At 38.0% G+C, this 21,117-nt stretch overlaps 1 protein-coding gene across 1 annotated transcript; it reads right to left on the bottom strand.

Moving 5' to 3' along the window:
• dpys (dihydropyrimidinase) lies at window positions 1–19,184 on the bottom strand. Its single transcript, XM_084726044.1, has 9 exons — window positions 18,691–19,184; window positions 15,912–16,070; window positions 15,262–15,441; window positions 11,066–11,255; window positions 9,706–9,862; window positions 8,915–9,056; window positions 6,318–6,460; window positions 2,093–2,300; window positions 1–583 (listed from the first exon to the last, which is right to left on the bottom strand). The coding sequence occupies exons 1-9, from the start codon at window positions 18,940–18,942 to the stop codon at window positions 524–526; spliced, it is 1,491 nt and encodes a 496-aa protein (XP_084582170.1). The 5' UTR covers window positions 18,943–19,184; the 3' UTR covers window positions 1–523.
• Between the last annotated feature and the right edge of the window lie 1,933 nt (window positions 19,185–21,117).

The raw sequence follows: 21,117 nt of genomic DNA, 5'->3' as shown, positions 1-21,117 counted from the left end.
TCCAGTTTGTAAAAATGATTTTATGACAAAATTAACACAATAATGCACAAATATAAAAGTGATTTCTTTCATTTCTATTCACACCACATTTTTTTTTAACCATCATGAAATCATGCATGAGGCCTGTTTTCATTCCTTACAGTGGATTACTTGATTGCATAATGTATGTGAGAGCAAATATGATTTTCAGCAGCACAGTGGGTTCTACTGACCTGTGTACCGAGCAGAACTGACCTGGAAACCTCACACAGCTGAACAAATATAACAAAGGTATTATCTGCCAATAGAGCATTGACCTCAGTGTTGATCAGAGTTGACTTAAAGACCAACACCACCGGATAACGGATTTATGAGCAGAAGACATACGTTAAAACAGTCACATGTTAAAAATGTAGAAACCACTCGGAGCAGGTTCATCATCAGTGAGACACTTCTCTGTTGCTTTGCCTTTGGTAGCTCCTGGATCGGACTGGAGACACACAGCTGGAGATTCAAAGTGCCTTTCATGTTCTAGGTCACTTGTTCATACAGAAATCACTTTGCCTTCATAGGGCTTTCTGATCACAGCTGTAGGTTTCCCCACCTGCGGGCCAGATACAAAGCAGAGAGAAAGGTTAAGTGACCTTTGTGTACAGAAGCTCATCAGGATCTACTGCTTTAAATTCAACACAAATCTGAATTCCAGTCCTCTGAAAACTGCTTTACACATACAAAGTCTTTTGATGTCTTTTAGTGTTTCATTCATTCTCACTTCATGAACACAACAAATGATGAATTAACATTGTCAGTAAATACATTTAATTGCAGCTATCTTTAGAGTTATGCTTGCTTCCATTCGCTACTGTTATGTATTAATTCAAGGAAGGTTACATCAGATCTGTGTGGAGCGATCAGGGATGTATTATAGAGCCGTGAGAGTGATGAGGAGACTGTTGGAGAGGAAATACCCGATCAGTCACATGAGTTAAAATTTTGCTAAGCCAGATCTTCCTGGAAAAAAGATGAAAGTGAAAGTGTAAAAACTTTTTGCAAAATTGAGGCAGTTGTTGGAAACATGGTTATTGACTCATTCACTATTCTCTTAAAGTTTTGGGAAATAGAGCGTTAGATGAAAAAGTCGATACCACTGTAATGTCTGTATGGAAAAGTGTGAAACTAGAGTTAAGCTTAGCTGAAACACTGGATCACAAGGAAACAGCTACCCTGCCTCTGTCTGAAGGTAAAAAAGTACTACTCATTTTAAAATATATATAAGAAACAAAATGCAAAAATGACAAGTTCTTGGCTGGGTGTAAACCTGCTAAAACTGATTCTTTGGCCACTCGGGGGAAAGCAGAAACAAGTTGTGAACACAATACTGACATACTGGTATACTGCCTTCTAACTTACATTGTGAACTTGTTTGCAAGCTAAACCTTTTTACACAAAGCAACATTTATTTTCAGTTATAACCATCTCTTTTAGCTCTGTATTTGGTCTCCACCAACTCCTCAGGGAAATAAGTGGCTGGATGCTCCACCATGTTCACCAGCTGGTCGCTAACTGTGTCTGTCTGCTGTTTGGTGCTGGGCAGGTAGTGTACAGCAGGCTTTTAAAGCTATTTCACTGAAAACAGCTGCCTGCTGTGGCTGAAAATGACCCATTGAGAACAGTGAGAAACAGTAAAAAAGCAGTTCAGCTGTGATCTGTAAAACCAAAACAACAAGCCCCAAAATGCTAAAATGTCCTGTAGAGCTAAGACGATATCTAGAGTAGATATGTAGAGAACTACAAATGATTTATGTCACATCTAATCCATTTTCTGATCTTGAAATACAGACTATAGTCACTTTAATAAATACTTACATGGATAAGCTAAGTATTGATACTGCATACCATTTTAATTTGGGATATTTTTCAAAAATCAAATGTGATTTTTAAGAAAAATGTCTGAAGCAAATTTCATGCACCAAGTAGTAAATGGGGAATGATTTCGTACACAGACTTGGAGGACAGAGTTTAACAAAGCGAATGTTGGGCGTTTTTTCTTCTTACTAATTTTACAGATTCAGGTGTTATTTTCTAGTAATGACACGTGTGGGTCTTGACTGACCTGCTCCCTTTGCTTGATGCGTTTGTAGACAAATTCAGAGAAGGGTTTTCTGTGGATGAATTTGCCGTGCCCTGGCGACACCTTCAGCTGCCCCTGCTCATAGACCACTTTGCCTCTGGAGATGGTGATGACGGGGACGCCGTGGCACTCCATGCCCTCGAAGATGTTGTAGTCCACGGCCTGGTGGTGGGTCTTAGCTGAGATCTTCCTACAAAGACACAAAGGTACATCTGCAGGTTAGCAAACAGCTTTTGTCAACTACTTCAGAATAAACTTCTTTATCACATGTAGCCCTTGTGATGACTGAGGTAATGACTGCATACTTTCTGAATACCAAGCTAAAAAATGAAAACAGACACATTGTGAGGCCTTAATGTGACCCGTTCTTCTCGGAAACTGATTGAATCAGGCCAAGATGTACTCATACACAGCATCGAGTTTCTGCAGATCACTTAGTCTGCAGCTACATGCAATATAATATAATGTATTATTAACAACTTTTGCTCATGTGATGCTGTCCTCTCTAAAAAGGCTGAAGTGGGATCTTGAATAAGAATGAACTTTGATGAAGTGACACAGGACAGGCACCACTTTCAAGTCTTCACCCACAAAAATTTCTGCAATGGAGTTTATTTGCAGAAATTAGTAAAATACTTCAAGTGAATGATCTGAAAGAAAGAACGTGCAAATTCAACACTACTATGATTTCACTCATGTAACCAGGTGAGTCTAACCAAATACAATTTTGCATATTAAAAATCAATACTAAATGTATGTAAATGTAAAATGCATTGCTAGAGAACAACCTACCGCTCAATATACTGTATGGACTGTAAGGCATGGGGTGTTCAAAGTCTGAGACTGTGGGCCTCTCCTCAGACAAAGACTGGATGAAGGCACCCCTCTCTGTTTGCTTGCTTAGTTTTGCTCAATCCTTGGATATCTATGAGATAAGGACTGTGTTATCTAATCCCAAAGACACTCAACAATTGAACCAGAGAGCCTCATATTGCTGTTTGACATAACCTCAGACTCAGACAGCAAATACATAAAACAGGTCTGTCCAAAGATATTTATTAGTTTCTGACTCTGGGAGAGTGAGAAAAACAATGAAATTGCCCCACTTTATCACTTTAACCTAATCACACATATTCTCTATGTGATCTCATTATGTTACTTAATGTAATAACTGATGTAATATTGTAAAGTAATTCAGTTCACCTTCAATATATACTAATAAACCACTCAAAGGGGCATTTTATATGAATAAAAGCATGCACAGTTTTCTCTTTCTTTGAGTACAAGTGTTTTCTTTTTCTTTTGTATTGTTCCTTTACTTAAACCTGCATTAACAGATTCTTGGCAGCAAAAGGAAAAAGCTGTGAAGGCTTTACTGACGTATTACACCATTTAAGCTGATATGTGAAACTTGTTAGCAAAAACTTTACCATACATCTAGAAGACACAGAGCAACATTAGCGTTTATTTGGATGTATTTCACTCTCCTTTTAGCTCTGGTCTCCACCATCTCCTGAGAAAAATATTTGGCTCTTCATCTTCTAGATGCGGCACAACGTCAACTTGCTTTCTCTATCAGCCATGTGGTGCCAGGCAACTATTGTACAGTGCATGTACTGGTCAAAAACAGTGGTAAAAATGGAAAGAGTGAACCAAAACATTATTTTTTTCAGTTATAGGCCATAAAAGCAAAACAACAAGCTGAAAGACACAAAAACTTTCTGTGGAGCTGCAGAGTCGAGAGATATTTTTCTGTGGGCTCATGTGATCCTTGAACCTGCGTACATCCACCACTGTATGTGATTACTAATAGTAGAAACGTAATACGATTTCAAGCATTCTCATCAGGGTGGTTGTAGGGCTTTAGGCAAAATGCAAAACTCTATTTGAGAGAAAGACAATTACATCACTAAATAATCAAATAATCTGCACAGTTAAGATGATGATGTCTGAGAAATAAATCATATCTAAGGGAGTCTCTTTTTTTTATGAGCCCTCCTTTGCCCCATTCACACACTCTGTTTTCTGTTGATGTGTAAAGTCAGACAGACACCATGCCTACTGTGCACTGACAAAAACAAGATGTGTCCTCATTATTCAAGTAGCCTAATTATGAGACACAAGGCAATTGACTGAGCATCCTCAGCGTTTCTGGTTATGCAACTGTTTGTGGCCCCTGGTCCCGGATGTTATGAAGCGACACTTGCGCTGGGGGCAATTAATTACACAGTTTCACAGATGAATTCACGGCTGCAGCAATCAAACATGAAGCGCTCTCATGCTTGAAAGGCATTATAACATCAGCAGACATGCACACATGGTAAAGACAAGAACACACACAGGCAGCGAAACAAACAGGTGATGTCCGAGGAGCTAAGCGCCGTGAACTCTTCCACAAAGAAAGGTGAGGACACATCAGGTCTCACACAAGCTTTTCTGATGTTACCAGTGAATTCATTTACAGCAAATTACACTGGAGTGTAATGCATTCTTCTCCAATTCACATCAGCGCTTCCCTGAGGGGCTCAGCCCAGATTCTCCAGCAAACAGAGCAATGCAGTGCCATTCTGGGTTATATAAGCCTGAGAGTGCTACAGTACGTGAGCTACTGGAATGCAAACTGTCCTCTGTGCCTGCGTCTGTGCATGTGCACCACAGAACAACATATTCTCCTCTGCTCCAGATGTGCGACTTTGTTACAATAAGAAAACGTAAAGAAATGATCACATGATCAGTTTTTGTATATGATATTCTGAGCCGCTTACTGAAAATAGCCTTAATACTGCGTGTTCTCTACTATGAAAATTGGTTTAGCTCCCACGTGAAATATTCATCATCTTTAAGATCCTCACCACGACCCATCAGCGTCGTCCCACTGATGCTGCATCTAGATTATGTAAGTATGTTAAAATCCTTCCTAAAAAACACTCAAACATGGTAAAAGAATTAATAATTCCAGCAGTTTTATTTATTGACTGAAGAATGTGATTCATATGTAAATGTTGTTATGCTTTAATATGCAGCTGTAGATAAGTGATGACATCCTCAGACTTCTGGATAGTGCACAGACGTAATCATCTTACGTGGCAGGATAGTGTGTGTGTGTGTGTGTGTGTGTGTGTGTGTGTGTGTGTGTGTGTGTGTGTGTGTGTGTGTGTGTGTGAAGGTGGCCCCACCAGATGAAAGATGCATTACTTCTCGTTTTAGGTGCCTGTATCTATTTCCTGCATGTTTGACTGCTGCTCAAACCTTGTTTGACATCCTGAAGACATGTCCTAAAGTTAGCCCAGCGTTTCTGCAGCTGAAGCTACTGATAGGAAGTGAGTTTGTACTCATTCATGGTCAGAAGACACTCTTACTTTGCATTATGGAAAGTGTAGGATCCAGTGTTTAAAAGTCAGGATATTTGATATTATGAGGTACTTATGATAGTTAGTGCATTACCTTCAGTAGGTGGTGCTCAGCATACCTCCAGTTTGGAGAGGCAGCAACCAACCAACCAGACTCTTTTGTCAAAAACACTAATTTTACCTTGCAGAACATGGGATTTGCTTGATTAACATTGTCCCAGTTGGTTTCTGTTATTGTGTGACTTCTATAAATCTGAATTAACCTGTTAAAACACCAAAGTCACACAATAACACAATAAACTAACCGATCGAGGCAGTAGAAGACCTGCAACTCCTGTGTTCTGAAAGGTAAAATTACTAATTTCACCCATGGAGTTTGGTTGGATTGGAGAGAGCAATATTCGGCTTATATAAGGGTGGTTACCTGGTGAAAAAGGCTGTTTAATGGCAAGGTTATGTGATGAAAATACTTTCAATATTGTGTACATTTAAGCTGATATTGATGATTTTAGGTGGAGCCTTTTTAGGTGGCTGAAATACATTTTGCAGTTGACCCTGCCCATGTCAGTATATTAGCTTATAATATATATGCTTAGCTTTGTGCAGTGGCACTCATGCTGCATCTCCAAACTGAGGTCATGCCATCTGCCATCTACTGTAAGTAATACACTGACTATGGATAAATACTTCATACAACCACACTTCAGTAAATCTGAACTATTCCCTTAATGCTGAGAGATAAGAGAGCATTCAGAATGTTCACTGGAGTCATGCACATTTGAAACTGAGCTGTTTTTTCCTGCTTTATTTCCAAGGCTTTCTCCTGTACTGCTGAATGGCCGAAGCTGGGTCCTCACCTTGTCATCTTGGGGTCCCAAATGACCACATCAGCATCCGAGTTCTTGGCGATACGGCCTTTCTGTGGGTAGAAGTTGAAGATTTTTGCTGCGTTGCTGCTGGTGACGGCTACAAATCGATTCTCGTCCATTTTGCCACTGTGCTGAGGGGAGGAAATGCACAAAGCATCAAGTTGAGTAAGGGGCCACAGTTGGATGACAACAAAATACAGAATTAGCAGATCAAAGGTCAATGCTTAACTGTGCAGCAGGCAACTCATTTCTGGCCAAAATATCATCTAATGTGTGATGTGTAAGCACTGTTGCATGTGGTAAATCTTTCCAGTGGCCTTGGGGCAGCCGGGCTGAAACACCGCCTTCACTACAACGGTGAGAAAATGCAACGTCTGCTCCCAGTAGCAATCTGCAGCTCACACAGTTTATTGCCTTTTCTGTTTGTAATGAGTCCAATGCACAGCATGCACTCATCGCCTGTCTCACTGACATTAATGCGTGGATGGGAAAAACTTTTCAAACCTAAATGAGGACAAAACATTTTTTTTAATAGGGCCCAAAGATGCAAGAGAAAAATTGCACTCAATGGTTGATGGCCTTAACGGACAGATTAAAGGGATATTTTGGATTATTTGGTGTGCAGTTGTATGCAGTACATATCAATAGTCTATGTATTAGCTACAGTGGATGGCGCTCGGCACACCCCCAGTTTGAAGAAGCAGAGAGGTGCATGAACATGGAAGCTAAGCAACTAATGTGGACAGGGTCAACATAAAAAAAGTCTACCTAAAAACTTAAACCAAAAAAAAAAAGGAAGCAATATCAGTTTAAGTGCACACTATATTTAGAATATTTTCACTACTATCTTTTTCCACAAGGAAACTGCTGTTATACAAGCCAAATATCACTCCCTCCAAATTAACCAAACTCCATGGACAAAATCAGTAATTTGACCTTGCAGAACACAGGAGTTGATGGTCCACCACTACCTCAATTTGCTAATTTGTTTGTGTTCTCGTGTGACCTTGGTGTTTTAAAAGCATAGGTTAGATTCGCCAAAGTCACACAATAACGCAAAGGAACTAACAGATCAAGGCAACAGTAGACCAGCACCTTCCCTGTTCTGCAGGATTAAATGAGTGATTTTGCCAAGGGAGTTTGGTCAGTTTGTAGAGAGTGATATTTAACTCATACAACAGCGGTTTACCATCAGAAAAGGCTTTCTGATGGCAAGATAAAGCAGTGAAATATAGTGAATATAGAATATAAATATTTCTTTTTTTGAGATGAATCTTCTCTAAATGGCTAAAAGAAGTGTTTTTTTTCTTACCGCGTCCACAGCAGTTCATTGTTTAGCTTCCCTCTCTGCATCTCCAACTTGGGAGCATGCTGACCGGCATCTTCTATAGGCAATACACTGACTATCGGTAAGTAAATACAACCCTATTTCACATAAATTTCCTGTCAAAACAACATCACAAACTTTGCAGGGATTTTAGACACTGATTTAAATTTCAGTTCTCATTTTAACATCATGACAAGATCATTTTTTCATCTTAGGAATGTTGACAAAGTCAGTCAACTTTTTTTTAAACTCGGAAAATTTTACCGTAATTCCCTTTTCCTGGATTACCCAAAAAGTCTATAAGAAAACTCCAGGTAGTTCAGAACGCTGTGGCCAGAGTCTTAACTGAAACAAGGAACTTTTTTAAATCTGGCCTTTAATTCAGACTAAAGTTATTGCCTTAGGTATAAGTTCAAATTATGGGTTTTACATTTTTTTTTATCCCTGGTATTTATTTTATTCTATTGTCTTTCAATTAAATAATTTCTAACATAATATTTGCCTATCTTATCGTTGCAGTTTTAGAATTTTGTTTTTGTTGTTTAGTTGATGAATTATTTTCTGTCTGTATTGCTTAAAGTTTGCTATGTGAAAAACTTCTGCATACGTGTATGAAAGGCACTATATAAATAAAGGCATTGATTATGATTTAGAAACAGAAATACTTGTATTTCACTTAAAATAAATGGGCAGAATTTTAAAGGTAATAAGTTGAGAGTAGAGAGTGTACATTTTTTTACCCTAACATTAAACTGCATTATATAAATGTATGTGTATAAATGGTCTACTCTGGCCAGTGGACCTCAGCTGCTGTGTAGATGCATATAGAAGACCCCAAGGCATAACAAATCTTCATGACTTGACATCAGCAAAAAGGCCTCTGTAGGAGTCTTATAATTTTAAGTGATACTGTGTCTAAATGATGCATATTTTCCCAATAATTTGGCCAACATACACGATGAGTCAGCCTCAACTATGCATCACAGTAAAAAGTATCAAGCTGACGCAAGGCATGTGGAATTATTTCAAAGAGCACATTTTAATTTGAGGTTATGTTGGTGTTTGCTCTGTTTTATGCATCTTTTTATTCGGCCCACTGCTTCATCACTGCAGACTGTGTAATTAAATGGACAATGACAGGAAAATGAATAATAGCTGCTGCTAGCAGATCACTCTCCCGCTGTTTCAGAGTTAGGTCGCAGTGTTGAACAACGTCTGATGAAGTGCATTTATATTATTTTTTATTATTAGGACATACCACTCCTTTCTCCCAGATGACCGACATCCTGTCCTCCACTCCGTTCACTCCGTTGGGGATCTTGGTGAAGTCGTCTTTGCCGAGGGCCTTCTGGCACACGGAAAAGGTGCAGTTGTCTGTCCCCGTCACACTGAGATCATCACTACAACATTTGATGCATTAAATACAGGTATTAGTGAAAAGATTAAACAGATACTGGAACTGACACATAAAAAAAACAAAACAAATACTAAAGTTATAATTATTTAGTCATCATTCAGGCTCAGTTAATATGCACAGTAGCCCATCTGCAGAAATTCTGCCCCATTACTTTTATTTTATTTTAGTCATTACTGTTATTTTATTTTACTTATTTTATTCACCACTGTCTGCTATTTTATTATTATCAGTATTGTTTTGTTTTTATTGGCTTTTATCTATTTAACTTGCTTTTATTTTGTTTTATCTTCTTAGTTCTTAGTCGAGGTTTAATCTAAGTATATTTTATTACTATTGTTTTTAAGTCTATTTTATTGTATGTTACTGTCATCACTTTTATTTTTTGTGTTTTTCCTCTATTATTCTACAGTTTTTATTTCTCTCTATTACTGTCTGAACTTGGTCTCTTTTATTCTCAGTCTGTAAGTTATCTGTCTTTGAATTGCACTAAACTGTATAAAAGGTTTGACATAAATAAAGTTTGATTGACTGACTGATTGATTGATAAACCAGCACTTTCAAGACATTTTTATAATTGGTGGTGATATTACTTGCTGGACATTATTGGTTGGTCCGCTTTCAGTTCCACCTACTTGGCCAGTAGGTCCATGAGGTACCCAGGGGTGCTGGGGTCAGGTCTGAGGGGAGGACCCATGACGAAGGCGGCAGCATGAGCCCACTCTTTGTGCCAGTAGTGAGTACCATCAGTGCCCAATCCAGCTGCAATGGGCTCCCCGAACACCACACGCCCTGTAAAGAGAAAGAGAGAGAACAACTAATTTTTCTCTTTGTGATGATGATGACACCAACACCACTGTAAATGTGCCAGTGTTAGTCAAAAGGCTAATTTTCATCTCTTGTACCACACCTGACGTTAAAGTGGCAATTAAAACAACAAATAAAATACAACATATAAGGTTACAGCTAAATAAGGCAAAACATGAACAGCTAACCAGGATAAAAAGCTTTTATGAGTAAGGCAGCACCATGCTGAGGACATGAAACAAGCACACAATTAATACAAAACAGTGTTAAGTAGACAGTCAAAACTTCAACGGTTAAAACATGAAAACACATTTGCAAGGCAATCAGCACAAGCAATTAAACAACAGAGAATCACATTACATTACAGTAGACATGTTAATCTATCCATCGCATAATTTAAGCGATCAATGCACTGTAAAAAAAACAAAACAAAACAAAACAAAACAAACAAAAAAAAAACCTGAGAAAACTCATAATTTCAAGGCATCTGTCTTCAGTAAATTTTTCAAGTTTTGAATCAAACTCAAACTTAAGTTTTGAAATGAACTAAAATGATTTACTTTTCTTCTTAAAAAAAATTAATCTTTGATTTTTAGAAACAGAAAACATGTATTTCAAACAATGAGAAGAAAAATAAATTATCTAAACAAATAATTATAGGTTGGTTAAGAGTTTGTGTTTGCCTTAAAATGAAGAGTTTACTGAACTTTTTTTTTTGCTGTGAGTGATAAATGGAGGAGCAGCTCATCCAGCGAGAATTTTGAACAAGCATTGCAAGATGTGATCAGATTTATGTTTTTGGTTTTAGGTTTTGTTATCCAGGACCTCGAGAACTTCTTCATACACAGATTGTACAGGCTTCAATATTGTATTAGTAGTAAGAGACTAAGTGATTATACAGTGTGTTACATGTGGGAAAGTGTGGAAATAAATCTCAACAGCTTCAGGTGTCAGGCATTTATTAATTATCATTTTTGAATGTAGAGTTGTTTAGATTGAAATTGTTTTCTACACAGATACAGACACCAACGTATTTGAAGCTGGAAACCACATGTAGTTTCTCACCAGATACACTTGAACTTTCTAAGCATGATAAAGGAAGGACACTGAATATCAAGATCACATGTAGGGCCGTCCTCTCTCGGCCTTGCCCGATGCCAACAGCAGGTGGCAGCATGCCACACTCACCGTCCCTGCGTGCATTAGACACCACCTTGGCGGCAGACTTGCTCATGACATGGACCACATACAGCGGGCAGTTGACAGCGTGGGCGATGGTGATGGCCCGCTGGGTGGCCTCTGCCTCCACTTCCTCTGGCCGACACAGCTCGTGGCCCTCGGGCCCCGTGATGCCCATAGACAGCATCTTCTTAGCCCCCTGTCGAGTCCCAGCAGGGACGAGGACAAGAAGGCAACATTAAGGTTAAAGGAGATGGCAGGATAACAACAGCAGTGTCTGAGAAGGAACAGACTATAAATACATCTAAAACTAAATCTGCAAGGAGCATGTGAAAACAGGGACCAACCAGTCAAAGCAGTGCTTTAAACAACGTTAACCACTGTGTTTTTTTGAAATTGGCCTTCTTATTGTTTGTGATCTGACAGACTCCAGTGCAAATTAACTGCCAAATTAACAATTTTTTCCCTTTCTTTTCTTTGCCACAAAACTGACTTTGCTCAGTTGATGAAAGTGAAAAAATAATAAAATTATAATAAAGCATTTATATTATGACAGATAAGGAAATATTTAATGTTTTCTATGTTAAAGGTGCTATGAATGAAGAAATATAAACAATGGAAATCATTTATAGTGACTCGGTTATAGTGATAAACTGCTTGTATGGATCAAAAAGCTTGGGACAGAATCATTCCTGTATGTTGTTTCATACATAATATAGTCCAAGTATCACAATAACAAAGTAATACAACTTGATTACTTTCCGTTACTTTTGGATTACTTCAAAATGATTAATTAAAACTGGCCACAATCCTGTCACTTGGAAACTACATCCAAACGTATGTCTCTTTGCTCCACGTTTGGTCCTATTTTTCAAGTTTTTCCTGTAACGACTATTTTCATTATTGATTAATCTGTCGATCATTTTCTCAAGTAATCGTTCAGTTGTTTGTTCCATAAAATTTTGAGAAAAATCACAAAATAACGTCCTCAAATGTCTTGTTTTGTCAGCAACTCAAAAATATTAGTTTACTGTCAGAGAGGAGTAAAGAAAACAGAAAATATTCACATTTAAGAAGCTGAAATAAGAGAGTTTTGACTTTATTTAAATTAAAAAATGACTCAAAATGTTTAATTGATTATCAAATTAGATGCAGATTAATTTAATAGTTGACTAATAATCTTTGCAGTTCTAAGTGTCTTATGTTCATTGTTAGGTTTATTAGTTTTTCCAGCTGTTCGTTTCTTTGGTGTGCACAACTTACTGATTGATTGACTGATTGATTGATTGATTGATTGATTGATTGATTGATTGATTGATTGATTGATTTAAAGAAAAAAATGCTGAAATTTCCACCCAGTGAAGCTTTTTTTCACTAGTGGTCATGATATTGAATTGGCAGGTGTGTGTACTAATAATCCCCATTTTTACAAAATGTGTCTGTAATCTGATTACATATCTTTTTATCTGTAACTGTAATGGAAATCAAAAGTCATGGTAACCTGTCTGCTACCTGATTCTGGTGCTGCCTGCACAGTGAAATCATGACATAATGGCATAAAAAGTAATTTTTCCTCTGTGAAAAATCACAATCATCAATCATCAAATACAGTAATTTAATTTATACAGTGATTTGAAATGCAGTAAATAGTGAAGCTGTCCCTTTCATTACTTTATATTCATGTGATAAATACACATACACAATACATGTCAATTAGATGGTAATCTGCATGAATAATAAAGAGGAATAAAAAAATTATTTAGGATAATCAAAGACATCAAACGTGTATGTACAGTATGAGTATGTAATCATAGATAGTAGTGTTATGAATGTTTTGCATCAATTAGACCCCAGAGACTCTATTAGACGTCTTATGAATAAAGTAGTGCTGTATATAAAGTCAGCATCATTTTTTGTTGCAGACTTCTGAAATATGTCATCGCTTCAAAATCATGTTTCGAAGCAGTTTTCATGAAATTACAAATAAATCATGGGGTTTCAACTTGTGAGAACAGTGTTAAGAATGTTTTGAACTGTCACAGAAGACACAAGGCCCCCCGCACAGAACATGTAGGTTAACATTACAAATTCATGCTTACTGCACCTTTAATACTCCTCTGTCAGCATTAATCATGTTTCCCACCACCAGAGACCACCTGCTCACTTTTTTGGTATTTGCTGCTCCCTAGTGGCAAACTGTTGTCATTACATTTTTTAAATTTGTTGTATTTATATTCATTTATTCATCCAAATATGTTTTACTTACTCCTCTGTTAGTATGTCATTGTACTGTCAATGGTACTTGAACTACCTGGTATATACAGGTAGAGTTTTGAAGTGGCCATATTGTGCTCATTCTCAAGCTCATACTTTTATTTTGAGTTTCTACTAGTACATGCTTTCATGTTCGAAAAACACTATTTTTCCCATACAGCCCATAGCTGCAGCGCCTCTAATCGTTCTCTGTCTGAAACGCTCCTGTCTCTTTAAGGCCTCAAGGCCAATCCAAACTCTGTTTGAAACTACAACCCTATTTCCAAAAACACAAATAAAAACAGAATGCAATGATTTGCAAAAACATTTCAATCTATATTCAGTTGAATAGAGCACAAAGACAAGATTTTGACTGTTCAAACAAATCAACTCTATTTGTTTTTGTAAATGTACACTCATTCTGAATTTGATGCCTGTTCCAAAATAATTGGGACAGGAGCATGTTTACCACTGTGATACATCACCTTTCTTTTAACAAGACTCAGTAAGCGTTCAGGAACTGAGGGCACTTATTGTTGACGTTTAGAAAGTGAAATTCTTTCCCATTTTTTCTTGATATACAACTTCAGGTGCTCAACAGGGGTCATATTTCATGCTTCACAATGCACCACCATTTTTGGGAAACAGGTCTGGACTGCAGGCAGGTCAGTCTAATGCATGAACTGTTTTACTGTGAAGCTACTTTGTTGCAACACATGTGGACAGTGTCTTTTCATTATTTTACTGAAATAAGCAGGGACGTCTCTGAAAAAGACGTTGCCTGGATGGTAACATATGCTGCTCCAGAACCTGTATGTACCTTTCAGCATTAATGGGGCCTTCAGAGAGAGTCATGATGTCATGGACACTAACACACCCCCATAACATCACAGATGTTGGCTGTTGGAGTTAGCATTAGCGCAACAATCTGGATGGTCCTTTCCCTCTTTAGCCTGGAGGACACAACGTCATGATTTCTGAAAACAATCTGAAATGTGGACTCATCAGACCACAGCACACTTATCCTCTTTGTGTCAGTCCATCTCAGATGAACTCAGGCCCCGGAGAAGCTGGCAGTGTTTCTGGATGTTTCACTTTGTATTGTAGTCTTAACTTGCGTTAGTCAATGAAGTGATAAAAATCAAGTTAATCAGTTTGAACATTAATTGTCTTTGTACTGTATTCAATGAAATACATGTTGAAAATTATTTTGAAATTATTGCATTCTGTTTTTATTTACGTTTTGCCAACTTATTTGGAATTGGAGGTTACAGCTGTATATTACGCAAATATATGATAATGTGATGTCACCACGTAACAAAAACAACAGCTGGATTACAAACAAGACATTTCAGGCAGATCATGAGGAGGCTTTTCTGTAGGAATGAGTAACTTCCTCTGGTATGGACTTTGGTCTGGGTGACTTTGGTCTGGGTCTGCAGACCATTAACGAGCACAAAAAGCTATATAACACATTAAAGGAAAGGGAAAACTCCAAAAGGATAATATGACCACTTTAAAATTCAATTTTGGCATTTTGAACACTACTGAATTTTCTATTACTATTACTACAGTGTCTGCTTACTCATGACAGGATGCATGACTCCTAAATGAAGAAACACAAGCTTCCATTATGGTTAAACATTAATCCCTGATCGTTTTTGGACTGTGGTTTGTTTACGTATGGTCATTATTTACCTGACCTGCCCTGACAAAACCTTTCCTGTTAAATATGACTGCAGCATGTGTGGGACGTTTAGTACTGATTGTGTTCAGATTTGAGCACAATTTAGTGTCACCGTTCATGTAAGTTCAAGTATATGCCACATAACAAACCATATTTCTTAAGCTTATAATGGAAAAATGGAAACTAATATTACATTATGACAAAAATAAAAACTCTTTTCATTAATTCTCTCTAGTTAATAAAAATCATATTTGCTCATACTAACCTCTGCAATCAGGTCTCCATTCTCAGCATGCACCTGAGCTATAGCTCCAATCTCCTTACACTGTGAGAAGGCAGCATAGAGCTCATTGTCGTGCAGCATGAACACGTCTTTATAAGCCATAAACATCTTGAAGGAATTCACTCCCTTCTCTTTGGCCAGAGTCTGCATCTCCTCTTTGACCTGGAGGGAAAAAAAAAGGTTTGAAGACATAATATAGCTCGGATTAACCCTTTCTGTCATACATCTCCCTGACAAAACAGGGAAATACAAAACCTATTTGACGTTTTTTCTTAAGAGACACTTCTTTGCTGCTATTTTTGACACTAAACATTCTTGAAATCCAGAGGTTCTCAAAGTTTTGATGACTGTAGTTGTAATATTTGTAATTAATCTCACAATGACATTTCACATTAAATCCCTTGATCACCAAATTCAGCACTAAGTAAATAGTGTATTAAATGTAGGCTAATGAAAGTAGAAGTATTGAAACGGATTGTGGGTTATTAAAATATAATGCATGCATTTCATGTCACATTCAGGGGCTGCATAAACTGTTTCTACATGCTGTACTTTGAGATTATGTTGTAATCCAACACTTTGCCAAAATATTTCTTTTTCTTTTTTTTATGAACAGTGATCTGCTCATTCACCTTGTCGCTCCACCACGTGACGGCAACATGCAGCGAGTAGTCGCAGCAGACCTTGGGGTCAGCTGTCTTACGCCAACAGTCGTAGGCCTCCAGGAGAGATTTTCCCTTTTGGGGGATGACAAAGTCCAGAATCATTGTTGTCCCTCCTGCTACAGCGGCCTGGTGAAACACAGACATTATCACACAGGTGCCTGTTAAACATCAACTGCCTGATAAAGTGTGATGTCAGATTATAACAGATAACGATATCTAAAATCTTACATGATTTCATATCACTATATTGACATAAAATTGATATGTTGACCAGCCCTAAGATACTGTGCATTCTGGGCAACTGTAGACACATGGTGGTGCAACATGGCAGCCTCTGAGGAGGAACCGCACCCTCTTTAGATTTAAAGAACTCATTGTAAAGTAACAAAAACACAATGATTCTTATTTTCAAGTGATTATACACTAATGAAAACATACTTATGTTATCTTACATTTGTGAACCTTTAAGAACGCAGACGTCAAACATAAATGTTTTAATGTTGATGGATGTTACTTCACACTGCTCAACATACTGCAGTAACCTGTGGCACCTTTATCAGCACAGATTTCTCAATACCACTGTCAATCAGATAAACGGTCAGTATATCAGGGAGTCTGGATCAGGCAAAATAGTCACAGACATTGACAAAATAGCAGGAACAACACATGATCTAACAGTATACATATATGAACCTCAAACTGGTTTTTGATAGATGTGGTTCAGAATATCTACCATTATTACTGAGACGACAGTTTAAGGTGTCGTTTGGTTTGCTTCAGTGTTGGTGAGAATTTGCTGTGACTGCTACACGTTTGTTTCTCTTTGCCACATCACAACATTTCGCCGTGCTGTGACTGATGCATTCAGACAGCGACTCTCTGGCCTCTCTGTTCCTCTTGGAGCTGCTTCATATCATCCTGACACCTTAATTACAAAAGTTGTGACGGTCATACTTCTAATAAAGCTGACACAAGCTGATGATTGGTATTTGATTTAATGCAGGGGTGTCAAACCTATGCCCCGCGGGCCAAAACCGGCCCGTTTTGGAGCTGTGCTTGAAAAAAACGAAAGTAGAAAGTAAAGTAAAAACAGTAAAAGTAAATCAACAGTAAAAGTAAAGTTACTTTACTGAGTATTTTTATTTTAGCATTTTAGAGTTGTTCATTTAATAGACCTGTCTTATTTTCTATTTTGTATATTACCATTGTTCTTAAATAAAACAAAAGTAATGGAATAGAAAAAAATGCAGAACGCAATATTTCTTATCTGATTAGTCGGTTAATCGGCAGAATAATCGATAGATTATGCTTTAATTTTAGTGGTTGGACCCACTTGAGATCAAATTGGGCTGTATGTGGCCTCTGAACCAAAATGAGTTTGACACCCCTGATTTAATGTGACTCATTGAATATCAGCCTGTTAAACTGCAATGTGCAACAAAATAACAAAAACATGAGGATAACAAACTAACTCTGAATTAAAATATGTTTGTATTAGTTTTTTTTGTCAAAAATATATTTACACACCCTCTCTGGATTATCACTGGCCTTTAATTAAGTCAGACAAGACAAAATACAATTGGTCACAACCTTCAAAATAAAACACCAACATGAATATCAAAATTAACAACTGAAAACAAAAAAATATTTTTTTTGAACATTCACTAAAGGTTTTGGTGTGCTGCAAATTCTGAGAAGTTCATTATACAAAGGACAGAGCCAAAAGTCTGGTTACTGTCACATGTAGTGGTAGGAAGTAACTAAGTATATTTACTCAAGTACTGCATTTCTGTACACATTTGAAGACCTTATACTTTGGTATTTCCTTCTGCTCTTCAAGTCAAAGGCAGCTGCATTTATTTGATAACTGTTGTTGCCAGATAATGTGCAGATTCAAAGTGATAATACAAAATATAATCAACACATAAATCAGTCGTTCTCAAACTTTTTCTGGCACACCACCTTTCAGAAGTGGAAAAAGTTCACGCCCCACACTCCACAACTGCTTTTGTTGCTGTTTTTTAACCCATTACTAATGACAGGGGGAAACAACTAATAGAAAAAGTTTCAAGCTGAATTTTAGTGAAATAAATGTCAGCATGATAACACCAGCAAGCTCTTGTTTATTCGTTTTCCCTACATAAATCATACTCATTCAACTCATTTTACTCTATATTTTCCTCCTGGTCGTCCACTAACCCACCCCACAGTTCAATAATGATCATGTATTATTGCAGTTTAAGATAAGATAACGTGTATTTATCCCCGGGGCGAGATTCATAATTAACCCAGCAGTATATAAAGTAACTAAAATGAGCTCCACCTTTACCACCTGCAATATTAAAGTGATGAACACATTAATGCATTTTGTACTTTTACTGAAACTTTTACTTAAAGATCTGCGTACTGACTGCGTCTGATTTGGCGCAAGCAGGCAATGTAAGCTAATGATAAAGATGAATCAATTAAAAAAAAAAAACTAATATTAATGTGATGCTTGTGAGCGTAAATGCCACAGTCATTATAAAAATGTTTTGTGATTTTAAATGAATGAATGAATACGTTCTAAAATAAACTAATAATAATCTCATCTAAATAATCTAAAAAATATCATAAATACAGCAGCGCCTTAATGTGAAGGCATCGCTTGGCTTCCGTTATTTTTCTGGCTAACTTGACGCACTTGAACGTGTCAGGAAATGGTCTTTTTCTATCTGACGATGTGATGTGGATAATAATCCGTTACCTTGGTGCCGATGTGGAAGTCATCCACAGCCCTGGTGCCCATGAACGCCAGCTCCATGTGTGTGTGCGTGTCGATGCCGCCCGGGATCACCAGCTTATCGGTGGCATTGATGACTCGCACTCCCGCAGGGATCTGAAGATTCAGTCCAACTTCAACTATTTTCCCTTCTTCGATGTAGACGTCGGCGATCACCGAGCAGTCTTCATTCACAACTTTACCTCCCTTTATGAGGATCCCGCTGGGCTCTGCCATCTTGCTGCGCACCACTGACACGCTGTTTTAAAGTGAAGAAGAAGTGGTCTGTGCAAACTGGACTGAAAGTGACAGGAGTCAGTCCGTCTGTGCGCTGAGTGAGTGGCGCTCAGAAACTTTTACGCACAGAGGTGCGCTCCAAAGTTCACGCGTAGCTATCTGGCTGCTCTGGCACGTCTGCACGGCTGCTGATAGTCCCAAACAAGTTCTTATCAATTTCATCTGACACTGCAGGACGTCCAATAAGAGAAAGAGTTGAACTAAACAGTCAAATTTCTTCACCACATACTCCCGCCTACATCCACTCAAACACACCCACTAGTATTTTTTAAAGCGCAATAACATGGTTGTTTTTTAAGGTGTAATCTTGACTTTCTCTTTCCGTCTGTAGTGGGCGGGGACAAATCACCAGGTGTACGTACCGTGATTGGATAACCATACCAATCGAAACGACAAACTTAAAGATGGAATGATGAAAGTTTGACTTTCAGACAGTAGGCAGATGCCTTCAGAAATCCAGTGTTGCAATGTCACACGGTGTCATGTTTCAGACACCGCCCTGTTCTTCTGTGGGAGTAAAGTGAAGTCAACCATCCGCCCTCTAAACTAGTATTTGCAGCACGTTGGCAGCTGTAATTGCTGAACAGTTGTTTCCAATTTGCAGTCAGTTAATCCAGCAGGAGGAATGTTTTATGTGATTTTACTGCGTGCAAGTAAAGTCTTTATTTTTGGCCAACAGAAGCCAGTTTTAAACATTAGTGTAACAGGCCAGGTGTCTGTAACCTGCTGCTCCAGAGCCTCATACTGCTTTTTTGCCCCTGTCTGATGGCTCCCTGAGGTTTTAGTTTTGTGCAGAAATGATTTTTTATTTTTTTTTAATTTTAATTTTTATTTATAATTTTTGCAGGCCTGAAGTGATTCTTATGTTTTCCAGCTGTAAAAATGTGTAGCCTACAGCGAATAATTATATTTCATCAACTACAATAATATCATAGCCTACATTTTTCCTCTAAAAATTTTGGTGTTCTGGCTTTCTTTTTTGTTCAAAAATGATTCTTTTGAGAGTAAAGGTTGACAACCCCTGTAATAGGCCTGTGATGAAGGTCATGGCAAGACTGACTTGCTAGGGGGCAGAAAGTGAGCTGTTGTCCTTCACTGACCACCTTGGTTCTCACTGTAACGCAGCACTACAAACATGATGATATTATAGGAGGAACATGGTACAAACACAAGCACAGAGTGGATAGAACATGTATCTCTAAAAAGCCCATTTCCATGGTGTCAGACAAAACAGCCTTGTTTTCATCTTTGTTACAATGCATTTTCCAGCTAATCCAAGAGTTTTTAAGGCTTATTTATTTGCTTAAATAAACAATAGGAGAATTTTCTCAAACCATAAAGGAACTCTGGAGATGGCATTTTTGCCTTAATTGACAGCAGAAGGTATGACAGGAAAGGGGGGTGAAGAGACAGGGGATGACATGCAGCAAATGAGCCGCAGGTGGGATTCAAACCAGCGGCCGCTGCAGAGGACTAACAGCCTCAATACATGGTGCGCACGCCCTACCGACTGAGCTATAGGGGCGCCCCACAGCCCTTGTTTTGAGCAGTTCCATGTAAGAACTACTTTCTTTCTGCAGCAGAATCTACCAGAATGATTTTCTTTCTAATAGAGAGAAAATAGTTTCTACATGACACTGCTCACAACAAGGACTGTGAATTTGTTGAGTAACCAGGTCAGACGTTGCTGTTGAGTTTTTTCCAAATGTATTTTTTGGGGCAGACATCTCTTCCGCTGATATCTCCAAAACTGTGCAACTCACAGCAGAATAATTTAAATGGATAAATAGCACTACAGGCCAGGGGAAAAACTGATATTTTGGATTTTGGGATGAACTGTCTATGAACTCTGGAAAAAAGCTGAGGCCAGCTCATCTTTGGTTTGTAGATCCTCACACTTGACACGCAGCCACAAGCGTCAGACGTCAGTTTTATGTTGCTGGCTTCCACTGCAAATGACTGATGTTTTGTTGCTAGTACTGCAATAAAAATGTAGCTTAGAGCTTTGAAGGCTACTTCGTGCTGCCCTCTGGTCGTCTGGAGCATCAATAACTCCTATCAGTCATAATGGGTACAATGATGGATAAAAATTTGACAGGTGACAATAAAATAATA

This window comes from Lutjanus erythropterus, chromosome 9 (genome assembly GCF_056507025.1).
Source record: "Lutjanus erythropterus isolate fLutEry1 chromosome 9, fLutEry1.hap2, whole genome shotgun sequence".
In the NCBI taxonomy this organism is placed as follows: Eukaryota; Metazoa; Chordata; class Actinopteri; order Lutjaniformes; family Lutjanidae; genus Lutjanus; species Lutjanus erythropterus.
The sequence above is the reverse complement of the archived record's forward strand: the minus strand, read 5'-3'. Positions and strand labels throughout refer to the sequence as shown.

Coding starts and splice junctions, on each gene's coding strand:
- dpys (XM_084726044.1), bottom strand. CDS start 18,942: ATGGCAGAGCCCAGCGGGATCCTCATAAAGGGAGGTAAAGTTGTGAAT. Junction 6,461..8,914: donor TCATCTGGGAGAAAGGAGTG/GTATGTCCTAAT, acceptor TCCTCCCCTCAG/CACAGTGGCAAAATGGACGA. Junction 2,301..6,317: donor TGGGACCCCAAGATGACAAG/GTGAGGACCCAG, acceptor GTGTCTTTGTAG/GAAGATCTCAGCTAAGACCC.